The 15,489-nt window shown below is 48.7% G+C and overlaps 1 protein-coding gene across 2 annotated transcripts in view; it reads left to right on the top strand.

Annotated features, from left to right (window-relative positions):
• Window positions 1–15,489, top strand: part of LOC144127807 (uncharacterized) — a 1,292,097-nt gene that overhangs the window by 52,277 nt on the left and 1,224,331 nt on the right. For both annotated transcript variants that reach the window (XM_077660737.1, XM_077660738.1), the window contains exon 3: window positions 6,044–6,155. In XM_077660737.1, the coding sequence (XP_077516863.1) occupies window positions 6,044–6,155 (112 nt within the window). The remainder of the gene's footprint in view (window positions 1–6,043; window positions 6,156–15,489) is intronic.

Here is a 15,489-nt window from a genome sequence, read left to right as displayed (position 1 = left end):
AGCTTTCTTGTACTGTATGGAAGCAGCTTTTCTCCAGCGCGTTACTGAGGCATAAGGTTGCAATAGCCCTCTTGGTAAGTTTGGAGTGGCAGGAGCTGTAAGGGAGTAAGATTTTCTTAGTTCGTGGGGCATAGGTCCAGCAAAGGTGGTTATTGCACTTAAAAGTTAAAACAAGGTCTAAAAATCTAATACGATTGTCGTCCGGTAACTCATGGGTAAACGTCACTGAACTAGAGCACGAAATAAAGCGATCTAAAACACTAGCCACCACATCCTGCAGATTGTCATTAGGTAAAACTTTCAAAAGTACTAAAAAATCATCAACATAGCGGAACACCTTTGCCACATGGTTCTTGTCCAATTTTTCTTTCAGTAAGGAGTCAAACTTAGACAGGTAGATGTGGGTTAAGATTGGCGCCACACAACACCCAATACAAACTCCTTTTTTCTGGACGTACACTCCACCATTAAAATCAATCATTGTAGAGGACAGGTAGGTCGTGAGAAGTTCTAAAAAACCTTCAACTGTGCAACCACAGCAGTTCTAGAACTGAACCGTGCCGGATTCTTCTATTAGGTCGCGCACTGCCTGCAGCATCTGTTCATGGGGCACTGAGTAGCACAGCTCCTGGATGTCTATGGACACACCTGTATTGGCTCCGTGATCACCTCCCTTGAGCGCCGCTGTCAAATCCTGGGAACTCCCGACAGAAAATGGGTCAAGGGGCTCCAGAGTGGAAAGCTTGGATTAAGCCAGCGGTGTCCTGTGTTCCTTGTTCCTGTGTCTTCGTCTTTTGCGCTGGTTTCCTTCTTCAATCATGTACCGACTCGCCCAGCTCTCCACTCTACTGAAAGTAAGGGGTTTCTGAAGAAGCCGAACGAGGAGGTAAGCGCAGAAGTAATGAACGTTGGAAGGCCAGAGTGCGCACTAGTTGCAAACCGACGGATTACAGTACGCCTGGAGGGAAGAACGCGAACAGGATCCAGTTCGAGCGATGAAAGTAAGGGGTTTGTGAAGAAGCCGAACGAGGAGGTAAGCGCAGAAGTAATGAACGTTGGAAGGCCAGAGGGCGCACTAGTAGCAAACATACGGATTACAGTACGCCTGGAGGGAAGAACGCGAACAGGATCCAGTTCGAGCGATGAAAGTAAGGGGTTTGTGAAGAAGCCGAACGAGGAGGTAAGCGCAGAAGTAATGAACGTTGGAAGGCCAGAGGGCGCACTAGTAGCAAACATACGGATTACAGTACGCCTGGAGGGAAGAACGCGAACAGGATCCAGTTCGAGCGATGAAAGTAAGGGGTTTGTGAAGAAGCCGAACGAGGAGGTAAGCGCAGAAGTAATGAACGTTGGAAGGCCAGAGTGCGCACTAGTTGCAAACCGACGGATTACAGTACGCCTGGAGGGAAGAACGCGAACAGGATCCAGTTCGAGCGATGAAAGTAAGGGGTTTGTGAAGAAGCCGAACGAGGAGGTAAGCGCAGAAGTAATGAACGTTGGAAGGCCAGAGGGCGCACTAGTAGCAAACATACGGATTTCAGTACGCCTGGAGGGAAGAACGCGAACAGGATCCAGTTCGAGCGATGAAAGTAAGGGGTTTGTGAAGAAGCCGAACGAGGAGGTAAGCGCAGAAGTAATGAACGTTGGAAGGCCAGAGTGCGCACTAGTTGCAAACCGACGGATTACAGTACGCCTGGAGGGAAGAACGCGAACAGGATCCAGTTCGAGCGATGAAAGTAAGGGGTTTGTGAAGAAGCCGAACGAGGAGGTAAGCGCAGAAGTAATGAACGTTGGAAGGCCAGAGTGCGCACTAGTTGCAAACCGACGGATTACAGTACGCCTGGAGGGAAGAACGCGAACAGGATCCAGTTCGAGCGATGAAAGTAAGGGGTTTGTGAAGAAGCCGAACGAGGAGGTAAGCGCAGAAGTAATGAACGTTGGAAGGCCAGAGTGCGCACTAGTTGCAAACCGACGGATTACAGTACGCCTGGAGGGAAGAACGCGAACAGGATCCAGTTCGAGCGATGAAAGTAAGGGGTTTGTGAAGAAGCCGAACGAGGAGGTAAGCGCAGAAGTAATGAACGTTGGAAGGCCAGAGGGCGCACTAGTAGCAAACATACGGATTACAGTACGCCTGGAGGGAAGAACGCGAACAGGATCCAGTTCGAGCGATGAAAGTAAAGGGTTTGTGAAGAAGCCGAACGAGGAGGTAAGCGCAGAAGTAATGAACGTTGGAAGGCCAGAGTGCGCACTAGTTGCAAACCGACGGATTACAGTACGCCTGGAGGGAAGAACGCGAACAGGATCCAGTTCGAGCGATGAAAGTAAGGGGTTTGTGAAGAAGCCGAACGAGGAGGTAAGCGCAGAAGTAATGAACGTTGGAAGGCCAGAGTGCGCACTAGTTGCAAACCGACGGATTACAGTACGCCTGGAGGGAAGAACGCGAACAGGATCCAGTTCGAGCGATGAAAGTAAGGGGTTTGTGAAGAAGCCGAACGAGGAGGTAAGCGCAGAAGTAATGAACGTTGGAAGGCCAGAGGGCGCACTAGTAGCAAACATACGGATTACAGTACGCCTGGAGGGAAGAACGCGAACAGGATCCAGTTCGAGCGATGAAAGTAAGGGGTTTGTGAAGAAGCCGAACGAGGAGGTAAGCGTAGAAGTAATGAACGTTGGAAGGCCAGAGGGCGCACTAGTAGCAAACATACGGATTACAGTACGCCTGGAGGGAAGAACGCGAACAGGATCCAGTTCGAGCGATGAAAGTAAGGGGTTTGTGAAGAAGCCGAACGAGGAGGTAAGCGCAGAAGTAATGAACGTTGGAAGGCCAGAGTGCGCACTAGTTGCAAACCGACGGATTACAGTACGCCTGGAGGGAAGAACGCGAACAGGATCCAGTTCGAGCGATGAAAGTAAGGGGTTTGTGAAGAAGCCGAACGAGGAGGTAAGCGCAGAAGTAATGAACGTTGGAAGGCCAGAGGGCGCACTAGTAGCAAACATACGGATTACAGTGCGCCTGGAGGGAAGAACGCGAACGGGATCCAGTTCGAGCGATGAAAGTAAGGGGATTTTGAAGAAGCCGAACAAGGAGGTAAGCGCAGAAGTAATGAACGTTGGAAGGCAAGAGGGAGCATTAGTATCAAACCGACGGATTACAGTACGCCTGGAGGGAAGAAGGCGAACGGGATCCAGTTCGAGCGATGAAAGCAAGGTGTTTCTGAAGAAGCCGAACGAGGAGGCAAGCGCAGAAGTAATGAAAGTTGGAAGGCCAGAGGGCGCACTAGTAGCAAACCGACGGATTACAGTACGCCTGGAGGGAAGAAGGCGAACGGGATCCAGTTTGAGCGATGAAAATAAGGGGTTTCTGATGAAGCCGAACGAGGAGGTATGCGCAGAAGTAATGAACGTTGGAAGGCAAGAGGGCGCACTAGTAGCAACCGGGCGCATGACAGTACGCCTGGCGGGAAGAAGGCGAACGGTACCCATTTCTGAAGATGAAAGTATAGGGGTTCGGAACAGGTCGAACGAGGAGTTAAGCGCCGGAGTAATGAACGTTGGAAGGCCAGAGGGCGCACTAGTAGCAAACGGGCTGATGAGAGTACGCCTGGCGGGAAGAAAGCGAAGGGGATCCATTTCGGACGATGAAAGTACGGGGGTTCGAAAGAAGCCGGGTTCGTAAGAAAAGCTGTTCGTACAGCTTTTAGCCCAAGTGACCATCCAGATACTTGCTGGAGAATAAAAATATGATTTGATTTTGATTTGAGTTAAGCGCAGGAGTAATGAACGTTGGAAGGCGAAAGGGCGCACTAGTAGCAAACGGGCGGATGACAGTACGCCTGGCGGGTAGAAGGCGAACGGGATCCAGTTCGAGCGATGAAAGTACGGGGGTTGGAAAGGGCGGCGAACGAGTAGCTTATCGGAGCATTAATATACGTTGGAAGGCAAGACGGCGCCCGAATAGCAAACAGGCGGATGACAGATTTCGGCATTTCTGCAGCACTCGAGCCGCCGTATTCTCTTCTGCGTTCAAACTAATGAGGTTTTGCTGGTGTGACCTTATGATGGTTTCGCTTATGGCAGAAACTCAGAAAACGCCCTCAGAATATTTCTCAACTTGAAGCATGAGATACTCGCATGAGACAGCCATCTGCGAAAAGGCAATGTAATTTTGGTGGTGGGGCTTTAATCTACGTCTTGACCGACACCAAATCATTGGCTGAACGAGCAAGCCAATATAAGTTACAAATAGGACCGTCGTTGCCATCGTCATCATCATCAGCCTCACTGCATCCCTGCAGGCCAAGAGCCTCTGCCATGTCTCTCATTGTAACCCAGTGCTTTTCCAGCTGCACCCACCGTGTGCCCACAAACTTAATCTCATCCGCCCACCTAACCTTCTACAGCCCCTGCTACGCTCTCATTTTCTTGGAATCTACTCCTTTACCCTTAAGGAGCAGTTTGTATCTTCCCTTAGCACAACATGTCCTGCCCTAGCACATTTTTTCCTCTTGATTTCGGCTAAGATGTAATTAACCCGCGTTTGTTCCCTCACCCACTCTGCCCGCTTCCGGTCTCTTAACGTTACACATATCATTTTTGTTTTCATGGCTCGCTGTGTTGTCCTCAACTTAAGCTGAACCCCTTCCGTTAGCCTCCACGTTTCTGTCCCGTAGGTGAGTGCCGGTAAGATAATGCTGTTGTAGGCTTTTCTTTTGATGGATATTGGTAAACTGCCATTCATGATCTGAGTGAACCTGCAATATGCGCTCCACTCCATTCTTCTTTTTGGTATTTCCCTCTGATGATTCGGATCAGCTGTCACTACCTGCCCTTAGTAGACGTATTCCTTTGCCGCTTCCACCATTTCGCTGTCAATTGTGAACTTCTATTCCCTTCCTAGCCTGTTGAACATTACAACTGTTAAACGGGACTGTACCCAGTATTTATTCCTGAGCAACTTCTGAAGTTATTGGCAAATTTTCAAATTTTGTTCCATTCACTTGAAACTGCATGCTCTCTGCAGCATAAAACAGTATCCACATAACAATGTTCTTATTAACGCCAAGGTAAGCCAGTTTTGTGATTAGCTTAAAATATTCAACCCGGTCTAGCCCTTTTGACTCGTCGAAACATATAGAGTTAATCTTGCTTCTTTTTTCAACAGAGTACGCAAAATCATGAACTATTTCAATCAGCTGCATTACCGCTGACAGGCGATGACTGAAGCCATGCTGATTTGAAGCGAAAATGGCAAAATTATCAAAGTAGCGAAACATGCCCTTTGATAACAGCTGCTCCACGATTGTGCTGCACATTTAATTTATTGAAATTGGCCTATAATGCCCACATTGCTTTCCCCCAGATATATAGACAGGGAGCACTCCGGAATTTGTTCTGCATGGCGCTTTAAAAATTTCTTTGGAATGCCATCTTGACCAGTTAATGTTTGGCATCTAAATTAAGTTAAAGGAAAAAATCCCTTCTTGGGACAAAATAACATCTAGCGTACTCGAAGGCCCTTGAAAATGAAGTTTGGTCACGTTAACAGTCAGTGCATGCGGTAGGTAGAACACGGAGTGGAAAATTGTATTACACTTCTGAGAAAGTGCACCATTTTCACTAATTACGCGTGTATCATCTATAACACGCACAAATATTTCTTTCAACAAAACAGAACGATGGCAAAATAGCTGAGGTTTTGGCGTTGTCTTCATATTCTTTCGATGAGCTAGCAAATGAAATTTAAAATTGATATCATTGGTTTTCGTGTTGTCTGTAACGGTGGTAAAATGTGGTTTATTGTTAAAACTACCCTATATGTTCCTAACTATATACGTTTTAGAGCGCAGCACTTAAGAGCTTGTCAGAAAAATCTGTTGCGTTTTCCGAAAGGAAGGTCTCAACAGTATCGCAAAATGAAAGTGCAGAAAAACGTGAGAGATACTGCAATCCTTTTCAAAGAATAAATAAAAGTTCATTCTTATTACTCATCAATGTAGCCATTTTCAAGGTTCTTCTTTTCTGTTTATGGCTGCTATTCTAGGGCCGTTTGTTGTGTCTGAAGAGGTGTCCGCTGCACTTCATAATGGCCAGCCCATCGTTGCACTTGAAACCAGCATACTAACCCATGGAATGCCTTATCCGGAGAACATAAGGTAAGACGCTTTAGCGACGAACATTACTAGCGTTTCATTTCAGAGGTCAAAACAAAGACCAGTTCATTGCATTTTCCCATTTCAAGTTCAATGTGCAGACACTCTGGGTTCTCTAGTCCGTTTCTTATGACTTTATGTGCCTACATATTCTATGAAATATAATAGGCTGTGATAATCTAATATACATCCGTAAAATCAGCTTTTGGGCTAGTTCGTCGCGTTATTGCGTCATAACTGCAGCAGAAAAACATGTTCACGCAGAGAAGGAACACACAACACACGTAGGAACGCTACACTCACAACTGGCTTATTGGTAACAGGACACACTCAATATGAATGTTTTTTACGCTTGCGCGTGACAGTAGGAAACATAATGCCACGTGCCAATGTGAAGCTAGAAACATAATTTTTTGCCGAGAAGAGGTCAAATTTTTGTGCACGCATCAGAGTTTGACCTTTCGTCGTCAAAAATTTGTTTCTGGCTGCTCAATATCACGTGGTTGCTGTTCCTTTCTGTGGCGCGCAGACGCAACAAACCTTTATATTAAGCATAAGCTGTTACCAATAAAGCCAGTTGTGAGTGCGGCGTTCTTCTGAATCTTCGGTGTGTTTTCTCTGTGTGAACGAGTTTTTACACTGCGGTTATGATGCAAGTAGCCTAATTAATTAATAAATAGTCCTCAGGACGACTTCAACAGGCTTCATTTCTATGTAGGCCTTGGAAGAGCTGCTGACCTCTCTTTCTTGCGCAGTCTAAACTAGCTCGCTCAAGCGTCTGTTGTATCCCAATGAAAGGCTACGGCTAATTCAAGCAGAGAACAAATACGTAAAAGGAAGAGGTGTGACAAAAAGCTCTAGTTTCCCAAGGCACAGTACTGCTCGTCTTGCACAGCGCAGGTTCTCAGTGTTGAAATATAAGGCCCATGCAGTCCCGGTCAGAACTCAGTCTTCATTGGCACGTGAGGTGTGGCGTGGGTAGTCAAGAGCTTTCAGGACCCAGTTTTTCTTAAAACACACCCTGAAAAAAAAAAGGTCTGCAGGGTACTCAGTTACATATTCATTCATTCTAATTTACATACATGGTACTGTATGTCGAAGAGGCATGGTGAAAGGCGCTACATTTGCCTTGTAATTGAACTTTCGCCCCAGGATTAGTTTACTTTCTTCTTTTTATTATTCTTTGTTGTGCTACATTTGTTACGCAAACCCTGCTTGGAACAATAGCCAGTGGCTAGTGTGGGTCCACGAAAAAAGGCACCTGAACTGCCGGCAACGAATTTAGAGGCGTCAGTTTGCGGAAATTACGGAAGCTAACAGGAAATGCACAGAAAGTTACATATTGCTCTAAACACTCGCAAAAAATATGAAGAAACTCATTTAAGAGATAACATCAACTTACAAATGAATCAACAGTGCGTAACAACAATCATTACAGCAACGTAAAATCAGTGCGTAAGATCTCACAAAAAGACCTCAACTGATGTGCTGAAGGCAGTCTGAAAGACAGCCACAAAGAACTGAATGACTCGACGGTGGCTTAGCAACAAGCGGGCTCAGCGGTCGTACAACAAAACGCCCGCCGCTCTCGGCAGTGCTCCATTCAAACCTGGCAAGGAACCATCGAGTTATGTCTAGTCGCATCTCGCGTCTCAAACAAAATGATAAAGCCGGCCGCGTGCCGGTGGTTTTGAGCGTGAATAGAAAAAACGGCCGTGGTTTAGCTTGGTTAAGCCTGGTGATTGCGAAGCAATAGTGTGTTATTCTCGGATCAGCTGGTAGTATGGCTGGTGGTAGTCTTGGGTTATGCTAGTGTTACGGCTTACAGTGAATCATCTAAGAGGAAGTCATCCGTCGAATCCGTGTATGCCGACAAACATTTCCCTCACCAGCGTGCCCATTACAAAATCTTCCAGTATCGGTTGGCCGACGGTGCGCTAACACTCCATTTTCTCCGCGTCGTAAGATATGCCCACTCGGTGCTTGCAGTAGCGTTCGTTAAAGTACGGTAGCGTTACGCCGTAATAAATGTTGGGGTTATTGTCCCCGTCCAAAATGCGAGACAGTTTGTTGTACGTCTCCTCGTCGTCTTCACGATGCATTAGCGGTAGCTTGTATGTTTCGGCCACGTTGTAGATGACCAAATTGTCTGCATAACACCCCCATCGTTCGTCGGTCATCTTAAGTTTGCCCTACTTGTGCATCTGCGTTCCTTCTCGAGCCGCTGCTGCCGCGGTTCCGGGGTTTCTTGGACACGCCTCTGCCGTTTAGTCGCGTTCCATCGTTCTGAACTAGTAGAAGGAGACTCACTGTCGGGCAAACTCATAAATTCTTCCTTTGCTTCTGCTGTTTCCACAGAGGAGGTTGCACGTTGTCGCCGAGCTGCATACTGGGCACGCCGCTAAGAAAGTCGTTCTTCTTCCGTCTCCGTAGCTCGCTGATGCTTCCTCTTTGCATTCTGCCGAGCTGCCTTGTTCGTAGGCACCATCGTAACATCTGGCTGTATGACTGCCTTGGCGAGAGGAGCGGAGCTGTTTTATGCAGCTGCTGTGACGTCACTCTGACAGTAGCGCCCCTGGTGAGAGGAGCGGGAGTTAGGCCGCCGTTGGTGGCTACCGCCTCGCCTCGCGACGGCGTGAGATGGGGCCCCGTTTTTACACAGCTGGTGTGACGTCACTCTAGGTCACGTAGTGTGACGTCACGCAGCGAGGTCACGCTAAAGGTCAATGGTGCCTACCACCGCCTCGCCACGGAACGGGCTGAAGTGCGACCTAAAGTAGTTTGATTTGAAGCAGCGCAAGGCCGAAAGCCAAAGAAGAAAGCTGAGAAAGCGCTCTGTCGTCCGTTTCTTTCTCGGCTTTCTTCTTTGGCTTTCGGCCTTGCGCTGCTTCAAATCAAACTATGAATAACCAACTCGCCCATCAGCTTGTGCTTTCGACCTAAAGTAGTATTGCTTCGCAATAAAACACTGCCGAGATTCCCGACAATACTCCCCTCTCAAAGAAGCCTAGACGCGTTCATTTAAAATAACTAAGTGAATCAACAAATAATTAAACAAACACACTACAAAATACACACCAAAATAGAAATAGTATCTTTTACCGTTCATAATAAGGCTTTAGACGGACGACATGGACTACTTGTGGTAGCGTGCCGCGTGGCTGGGATGCTGTAATTCCGTCAGGGGCAATTTCATAGTTCAATTCACCTAGTCGACGAAGATCCACCTGGAGACCAAAATAGGGGCATAAAGCAGTTTTTTACTGCGGTCGCGACGGCTCAAGGGCTTCCACACCCACACACGTTGTTAAAATCGGGGTCAGTAGGTTTCGCTTGGAAACAGCCGGCACACATATTTCTACTGGGTGGCTCCGAGTACCTCCTGTCTACTGGACGACGGTTGCTTCAAGGCCTGCCGTAATGGACCACGAGGAGGGGATCCAGTTCTCATCTGTCTGCAATCAACGTGCTCTGCTGCATGGGCATGCGGCCCTCTTCGGCTCAAAGGAAAGACGGTTTGAAGTTTCGACACAAAAGCGCCCAATCTCCGGTGTTGACTCACGAGCCGAGAGCCACCGCAGCGAGCAGACGGGCGTTATCTTCCTCAATAATCGCGGCCATGTTGAAGACAAAGGTCTTCTTTCCGGTGTATCCCTCCAGTGTGCCTGCCTCACATCATCACATCATCACGCCCATTGCAGGGCAAAGGCCTCTCCCACGTCTCTCCAATTAAGCGCTTTGCCTTGTCCACCTTTCTTGTGAATGTGTCTTATTTGGCGCTAACGTTTGTACATAGAACTAGGCACCAACTAGCCCAGCAACAAGTGTTACTTGAGTACCTCTCAAATTAACCCTGTCGTGTGCCAGCTGCATCCACCCTTTGCCTGCAATCTTCTTAATCTCATCCCCCACCGAACCTTCTGCCACCCCCTGCTACGCTTACTTTATCTTGGAATCCACTGCGTTACCCCTAAGGACCAGTGGTTAGCTTGCCTTCGCATTAAATGCCCTGCCAAAGCCCATTTCTTCCCACTGATTTCGACTTGGATGTCGTTAACCCGCGTTTGTTCCCTCACCCACATTGCCCGCTTCAGGTCTCTTAACGTTAGGCCTATCATTTTCCTTTCCATGGCTCGCTGCGTTGCCCTTAACTTAAGCTGAACCCTTTTCGTTAGCCTCCTCGTTTCTGTCCCTTAGGTGAGTACCGGTAAGATACAGCTGTTGCACACTTTTCTCTTGAGTTGGGTGTTATGAAGCCCAGGCTTCGGCAACGCGCGTCGACCGTCAGCTGGCCATGGAAGAACGCGTGATGACCTACCGCCGCCTACGCGACCTCGTCGACATTCTCCTCACTCTCAAACTCAAAAACGTGACGGGGCATGTCCACAAGTGAGAGAAAGTGTCAGATCGTACGCGAAAGTGAACGTTGAGGCCACTCCCTCCTGGGCGAGGCCGTCCTCTACCTAGGAACTTTAGGGAACGAGAGCCCCATAAAACTCGGCCTTGAGCGTGGGGGAGAAACGCTCCCCTTTGCTCTTGACGATGTAAAATAATGTAAATAACCCCACTCGTAATCTCTCTCCCATCACCCAACTCCTTCACTCGACGGCAGTCCTGCCCGGTGGTGGGCGTCGACCTGACCGCGGTACCGTCAAGCAGTAGCTCGCAGTAATCCCCATCGTCAACAATTGGTTGGCAGCCTTATGACGTGGTGCTGCATCTGCGGCTGAGTGTTTGGTTTTTGTTTTGGATCCTCCTGGCTTTGAATTCTGGGTTAACGATTTGAACTGCTGGGAGTTTGTGTATCTGTAGCACAGTGGAGTTGCTCAGAATCGCGATGAGCGAGGCCGAAGTTACAATCAAATCAAATCTTTATTTATGATCTCCATTAACATGGGGAATGGGAAAAAAGTGCTGGTTTAAACAGCTTGAAGGGTTCCCATTCCCCGTCAGTTACAATGACAAGGGTGGCGTACACAATAGAAATAACTAGCTACAAAAACAGACTTTGAAGTACAAAATAACACATATACTCGCGTTGTCCTGAACGCGCAGAACTGAATGTAGAGCAAACTACAAAATACTAATGAGCCACAAGCCAGAGTTGCATGAGTTAACAAAAGCATACACTGGCACCGCAAAGAAAAATAATTTAAAAAATTTACTAAAATGCTCTGAAGAACGGGTGTAGCCTAAAGGCAAAGAAGAGTGAACTAGACGTTAATAAGAACCAGATTTATGCGTTAAGAGACAAGGAGGGCAATGTCATTAGCAACATGGATAAGATAGTCAAAGTAGCCGAAGAGTTCTACATTAATCAGTACAGCAGCCAATGTAAAGAGAACCTTGATGGCAGAGACAGTAGCACACAGCAATCGTCATCGGGCCGGTAAAGAAAGAGGAAGTATAGATAGCCTTAGGAACAATGGAAAGGGAAAAATCAGCTGGCGAGGATCAGGTAACAGCAGATCTGTTGAAGGACGGAGGGCAGATCGTACTAGAAACACTAGCCACCCTGTATACGCAATGCCTTATGACCTCGATCGTACCAGGCGCTTGGAAGAATGCAAATATTATCCTAATTCATTAGAAACGATTCTTTAAAAGGCGGATCGCAAACTCAGACTCCGAATAGCGCCACAATTAGAAGCGGCTGAGCGAATCCAAAAGACGAAATGCATGTTTCTAAAAAAGCCGTTTTCCTACTCTGCATTACTGGCATAAGAGTGGAGGAAAAACCGCTGCAGTTTTAAGTAAAATTTCGGCCGTCCTTTAGAACATATGGAGGACATCACTTTCATCAGTGCTCTCAACACCTACGAAGACGAGATGAAACATGCAATTAAGCGCTCGCACGAGGAGAATGAAAGGGTTGGCACGGAAAACTGCGCTCATAGAAAGAGTGAATTTGCAGTCGCAGGAAAGTTCATGCTGCCATATTCTAGACGAAATTACCAAGGAAAATTTCAATCAAACAAATGACCAAATTACAGACTGCGGTGGGCCTAACACACAAATAGAATTGGCACGCCAGCATTCGAGCTTTTGTACCGGACCATAACCTGTCACATGCAACACTGCTGTCGGATCTATGATGATAAAGCATTTGAGAAGGGCAGTATGCTGCCAACATAATATTGTTACGTGGCCCGAAGTCTAGGTAGGCACAAGGATGTCCGGAGCACAGGGCACAGATCACAGCGAACCCCGAGCGGATAGCGCGCGCACACCGGACACTTCTTCCACGTCGTCTTTACGAAGATTACACGTTCCACGGTCCCCCAGTCGAAAAGGCACCGTCTCTGTGTACACGAGGGCTGTGAATTGGACTGTAAGACGTAAGGTTTGAGACGAAAAGCGTGCACAACATCAGTCTGATGCTGAGAGGACGTGGCACCGGGGAAGTCCGGAGCGATCTCATAGGTGACTGCGGTGACTTGGCGCGGGACACTGTACGGGCCGATATAGCGGGACAGAAGTCTTAAGAGAGCCCCGCGCGGCGAGATGGCGACCAATTCAGGACGAGGGAGCCAGGGTAGAAGGAGACCATACGGTGACGGCGGTTGTAGAATTCCTACTGAGAGGTCTGATAAGCGAGTAGCCGGGAGCGTTCAAGTTGGCGGGAGTGGTCAGCGCGAGCAATGGTGTCGTGGGCGTGTGCAGATGGCGGAGCAGTACAATTGGGAAGCAGCGTGTCCAGAGGCGGCAGGGGCGCGCGGCCGTACAAAAGATAAAGAGGGAAGTAACTGGCAGTATCATGGCGGGAGGAGTTGTAGGCGAAGGTCACATAGGGGAGAGCGATATCCCAGTCGCGATGGTCCGGAGAAACGCACATAGCCAGCATATCGGTGAGAGTGCGGTTGAGGCGTTCTGTGAGGCCGTTTGTCTGCGGGTTTTAAACGGTGGTGAGCTTATGTTTTGTAGCGCACGACCAAAGAATGTCAGCGACAACTCTGGACTGAAAGCATCGGCCTCGGTCGGTAAGAAGTTGGCGGGGAGCACCATGACGTAGGATGAGGTCCGTCAAACGAAAATCGGCAACATCAGTAGCAGTACTGGTGTGGAGTGCCCGCGTGATCGCGCAACGAGTAGCGTAGTCTGTGGCAACAGCTGTTCATCTGTTTACCGAGGTGCATTCCGGAAACGGTCCCAAAAGATCTAAGCCGACGCCATAGAATGGCTCGGGTGGGACGGCAACGGGCTGAAGCAGACCGGCTGACAGAGTGGTGGGGTCGTTTCCGGCGCTGGCACTCGTCACAGGCAGCAGCATAGCTGTGTACACAGCGGTAGAGGCGGGGCCAAAAGAATCGACAACGCGCGCAGTCGTAAGTACGGCATACACCCAAGTGACCAGCAGAGGGGCTATCATGCGGCTCCTGGAGGACAGCAGTGCGAAGGAGCTTGGGCACAACGAGGAGGAGGTCTGGGCCAGCTTGGTTAATGCTCCTGCGGTACAAAACTCCATCACGGAGCACAATGCGGCGCATCGGAGGGTCGAATGGCGTGATATGGAGACGGGCGATAACTAAGAGTCAACTAAGAGTCAACTAAGAGTCAACGCTAAATTCTAGACGTATACCATATCGTTAAACAAGCAGATCGATGTGTAAGTGACACGACGGTTAATCTATTAGATAAAAAAATTAGATTTTTGAACTCCTTAACGTAACGTATCGCACAATGATTGCGGTCCTGATGGTTGTCTGTGATGCTGCAATCTACCTTTTCTTGCAAATCTGTCATGTGTGCGCAAGCGTGGTTTGATACTCAAGGGTATAAATATTTTCTTTTCTGAAATAAATGCAGTCAATAGTCCAGCATTGACGTGTGCTCCTGTTCTGTTTCTTCGTCTTTTGCGCCTGTTTTCTTAGTGCAATCATGTACCAACTCGCCCACCTCACCACTCTATTGGATAATTGAGCGCAGCTCGGCATCGTGGCGCTGTTCTTCGGCCATGTGAGCGAGGGCGCAGATAGAGAGCACAGAGCGGCCTCGCTGTCAGTGCCACGATTGTCACACGGGCCAACGGGGTAACGGGAAAGGCAGTCGGCATCGGCGTGCAAGCGACCAGACTTGTAGACTAGAGAGTAATGGTACTGCTGCGGGCTCAATGCCCAACGACCAAGCCGTCCTGTAAGCTCTTTCAAGGAAGCGAGCCAGCACAACGCATGGTGGTCAGGGACAATTGTAAAGGGGTGGCCTTATAAATATGGACGAACAGCCCAGACGAGGGCTAAGCACTCACGTTCGGTAATTGAGTAATTGCGCTTCGGGGCAGAGAGGAGGCGGCTGGCGTAGGCGATGACACGGTGCTGTTCGGGTTACCTCTGTCTCTAGAGAGGATAGCGCCGATGCCGTAGCCACTGGCGTCAGTGCGGACTTCAGCGGGTGCGGTCACATCGAAGTGTGCCAGGACTGGCGTGGTAGTAAGCTTCAATATCAGGCTGGAAAACGCTTGTGCTTGGTCGGGGCCCCAGATGAAGGTGGCGTCTTTTTTCAGGAGGTCGGTGAGGGGGCGGGTGATGTCGCCGAAGCCTTCAACGAATCGACGAAAGTAGGAGCACAGCCCCAAGAAGCTTCGGACGTCGTTTAACGTGGCTGGGGAAAGTCTTTGACGGCTCGTATCTTATCAGGGTGAGGGTGCACCCCCGTGTTGTCAACATGACCCAAGATGGTGAGCTGACGGCGCGCGAAACGGCACTTAGACGAGTTGAGCTGCAGGCCGGCATGAAGAAAGAAGGAAAGGATCTGGGAAAGGTTAGCGAGGTGAGAGCAAAACGTGGTCGAAAAGGCAATGACGTCATCTAGATAGCACAGGCAAGTGGAGCACTTAAAGCCTTGCAAAAGGGCATCCATCATGCGTTCGAATGTGGCTGGCGCGTTGCATAATCCGAAAGGCATAAATTTAAATTGATAAAGGCCATCAGGGGTCAAAAAGGCGGTTTTCTCACGGTCCTTGTCATCAACAGCAATTTGCCGGTAGCCTGAGCGAGGATCTATGGATGAGAAGAATTTGACACCATTGAGGCAGTCAAGTGCGTCATCGGTATAGCAGCAGGGGGTACACGTCCTTTTTAGTGATTTTATTCCAGTGGCGATAATCAATGAAAAAACGCCAGGAGCCATCCTTTTTCTTGACAAGTACGACGGGTGAAGCCCAGGGACTATGTGAGGGTTCGATAATGTTTTTCGCGAGCATTTTACTTCCGCACTGATAACCTGACGCTCGGCGTGAGGGACCCGATAGGGGCGGCGGCGGATGGAAGGGGCGTCGCCGGCGAGCGTTTGACCCAGCGCGGTGTTGTTCACATCAAAAATATCCGAAAAATACTCACGT

This window comes from Amblyomma americanum, chromosome 4 (assembly GCF_052857255.1).
Source record: "Amblyomma americanum isolate KBUSLIRL-KWMA chromosome 4, ASM5285725v1, whole genome shotgun sequence".
NCBI lineage: Eukaryota > Metazoa > Arthropoda > Arachnida > Ixodida > Ixodidae > Amblyomma > Amblyomma americanum.
The sequence above is the reverse complement of the archived record's forward strand: the minus strand, read 5'-3'. Positions and strand labels throughout refer to the sequence as shown.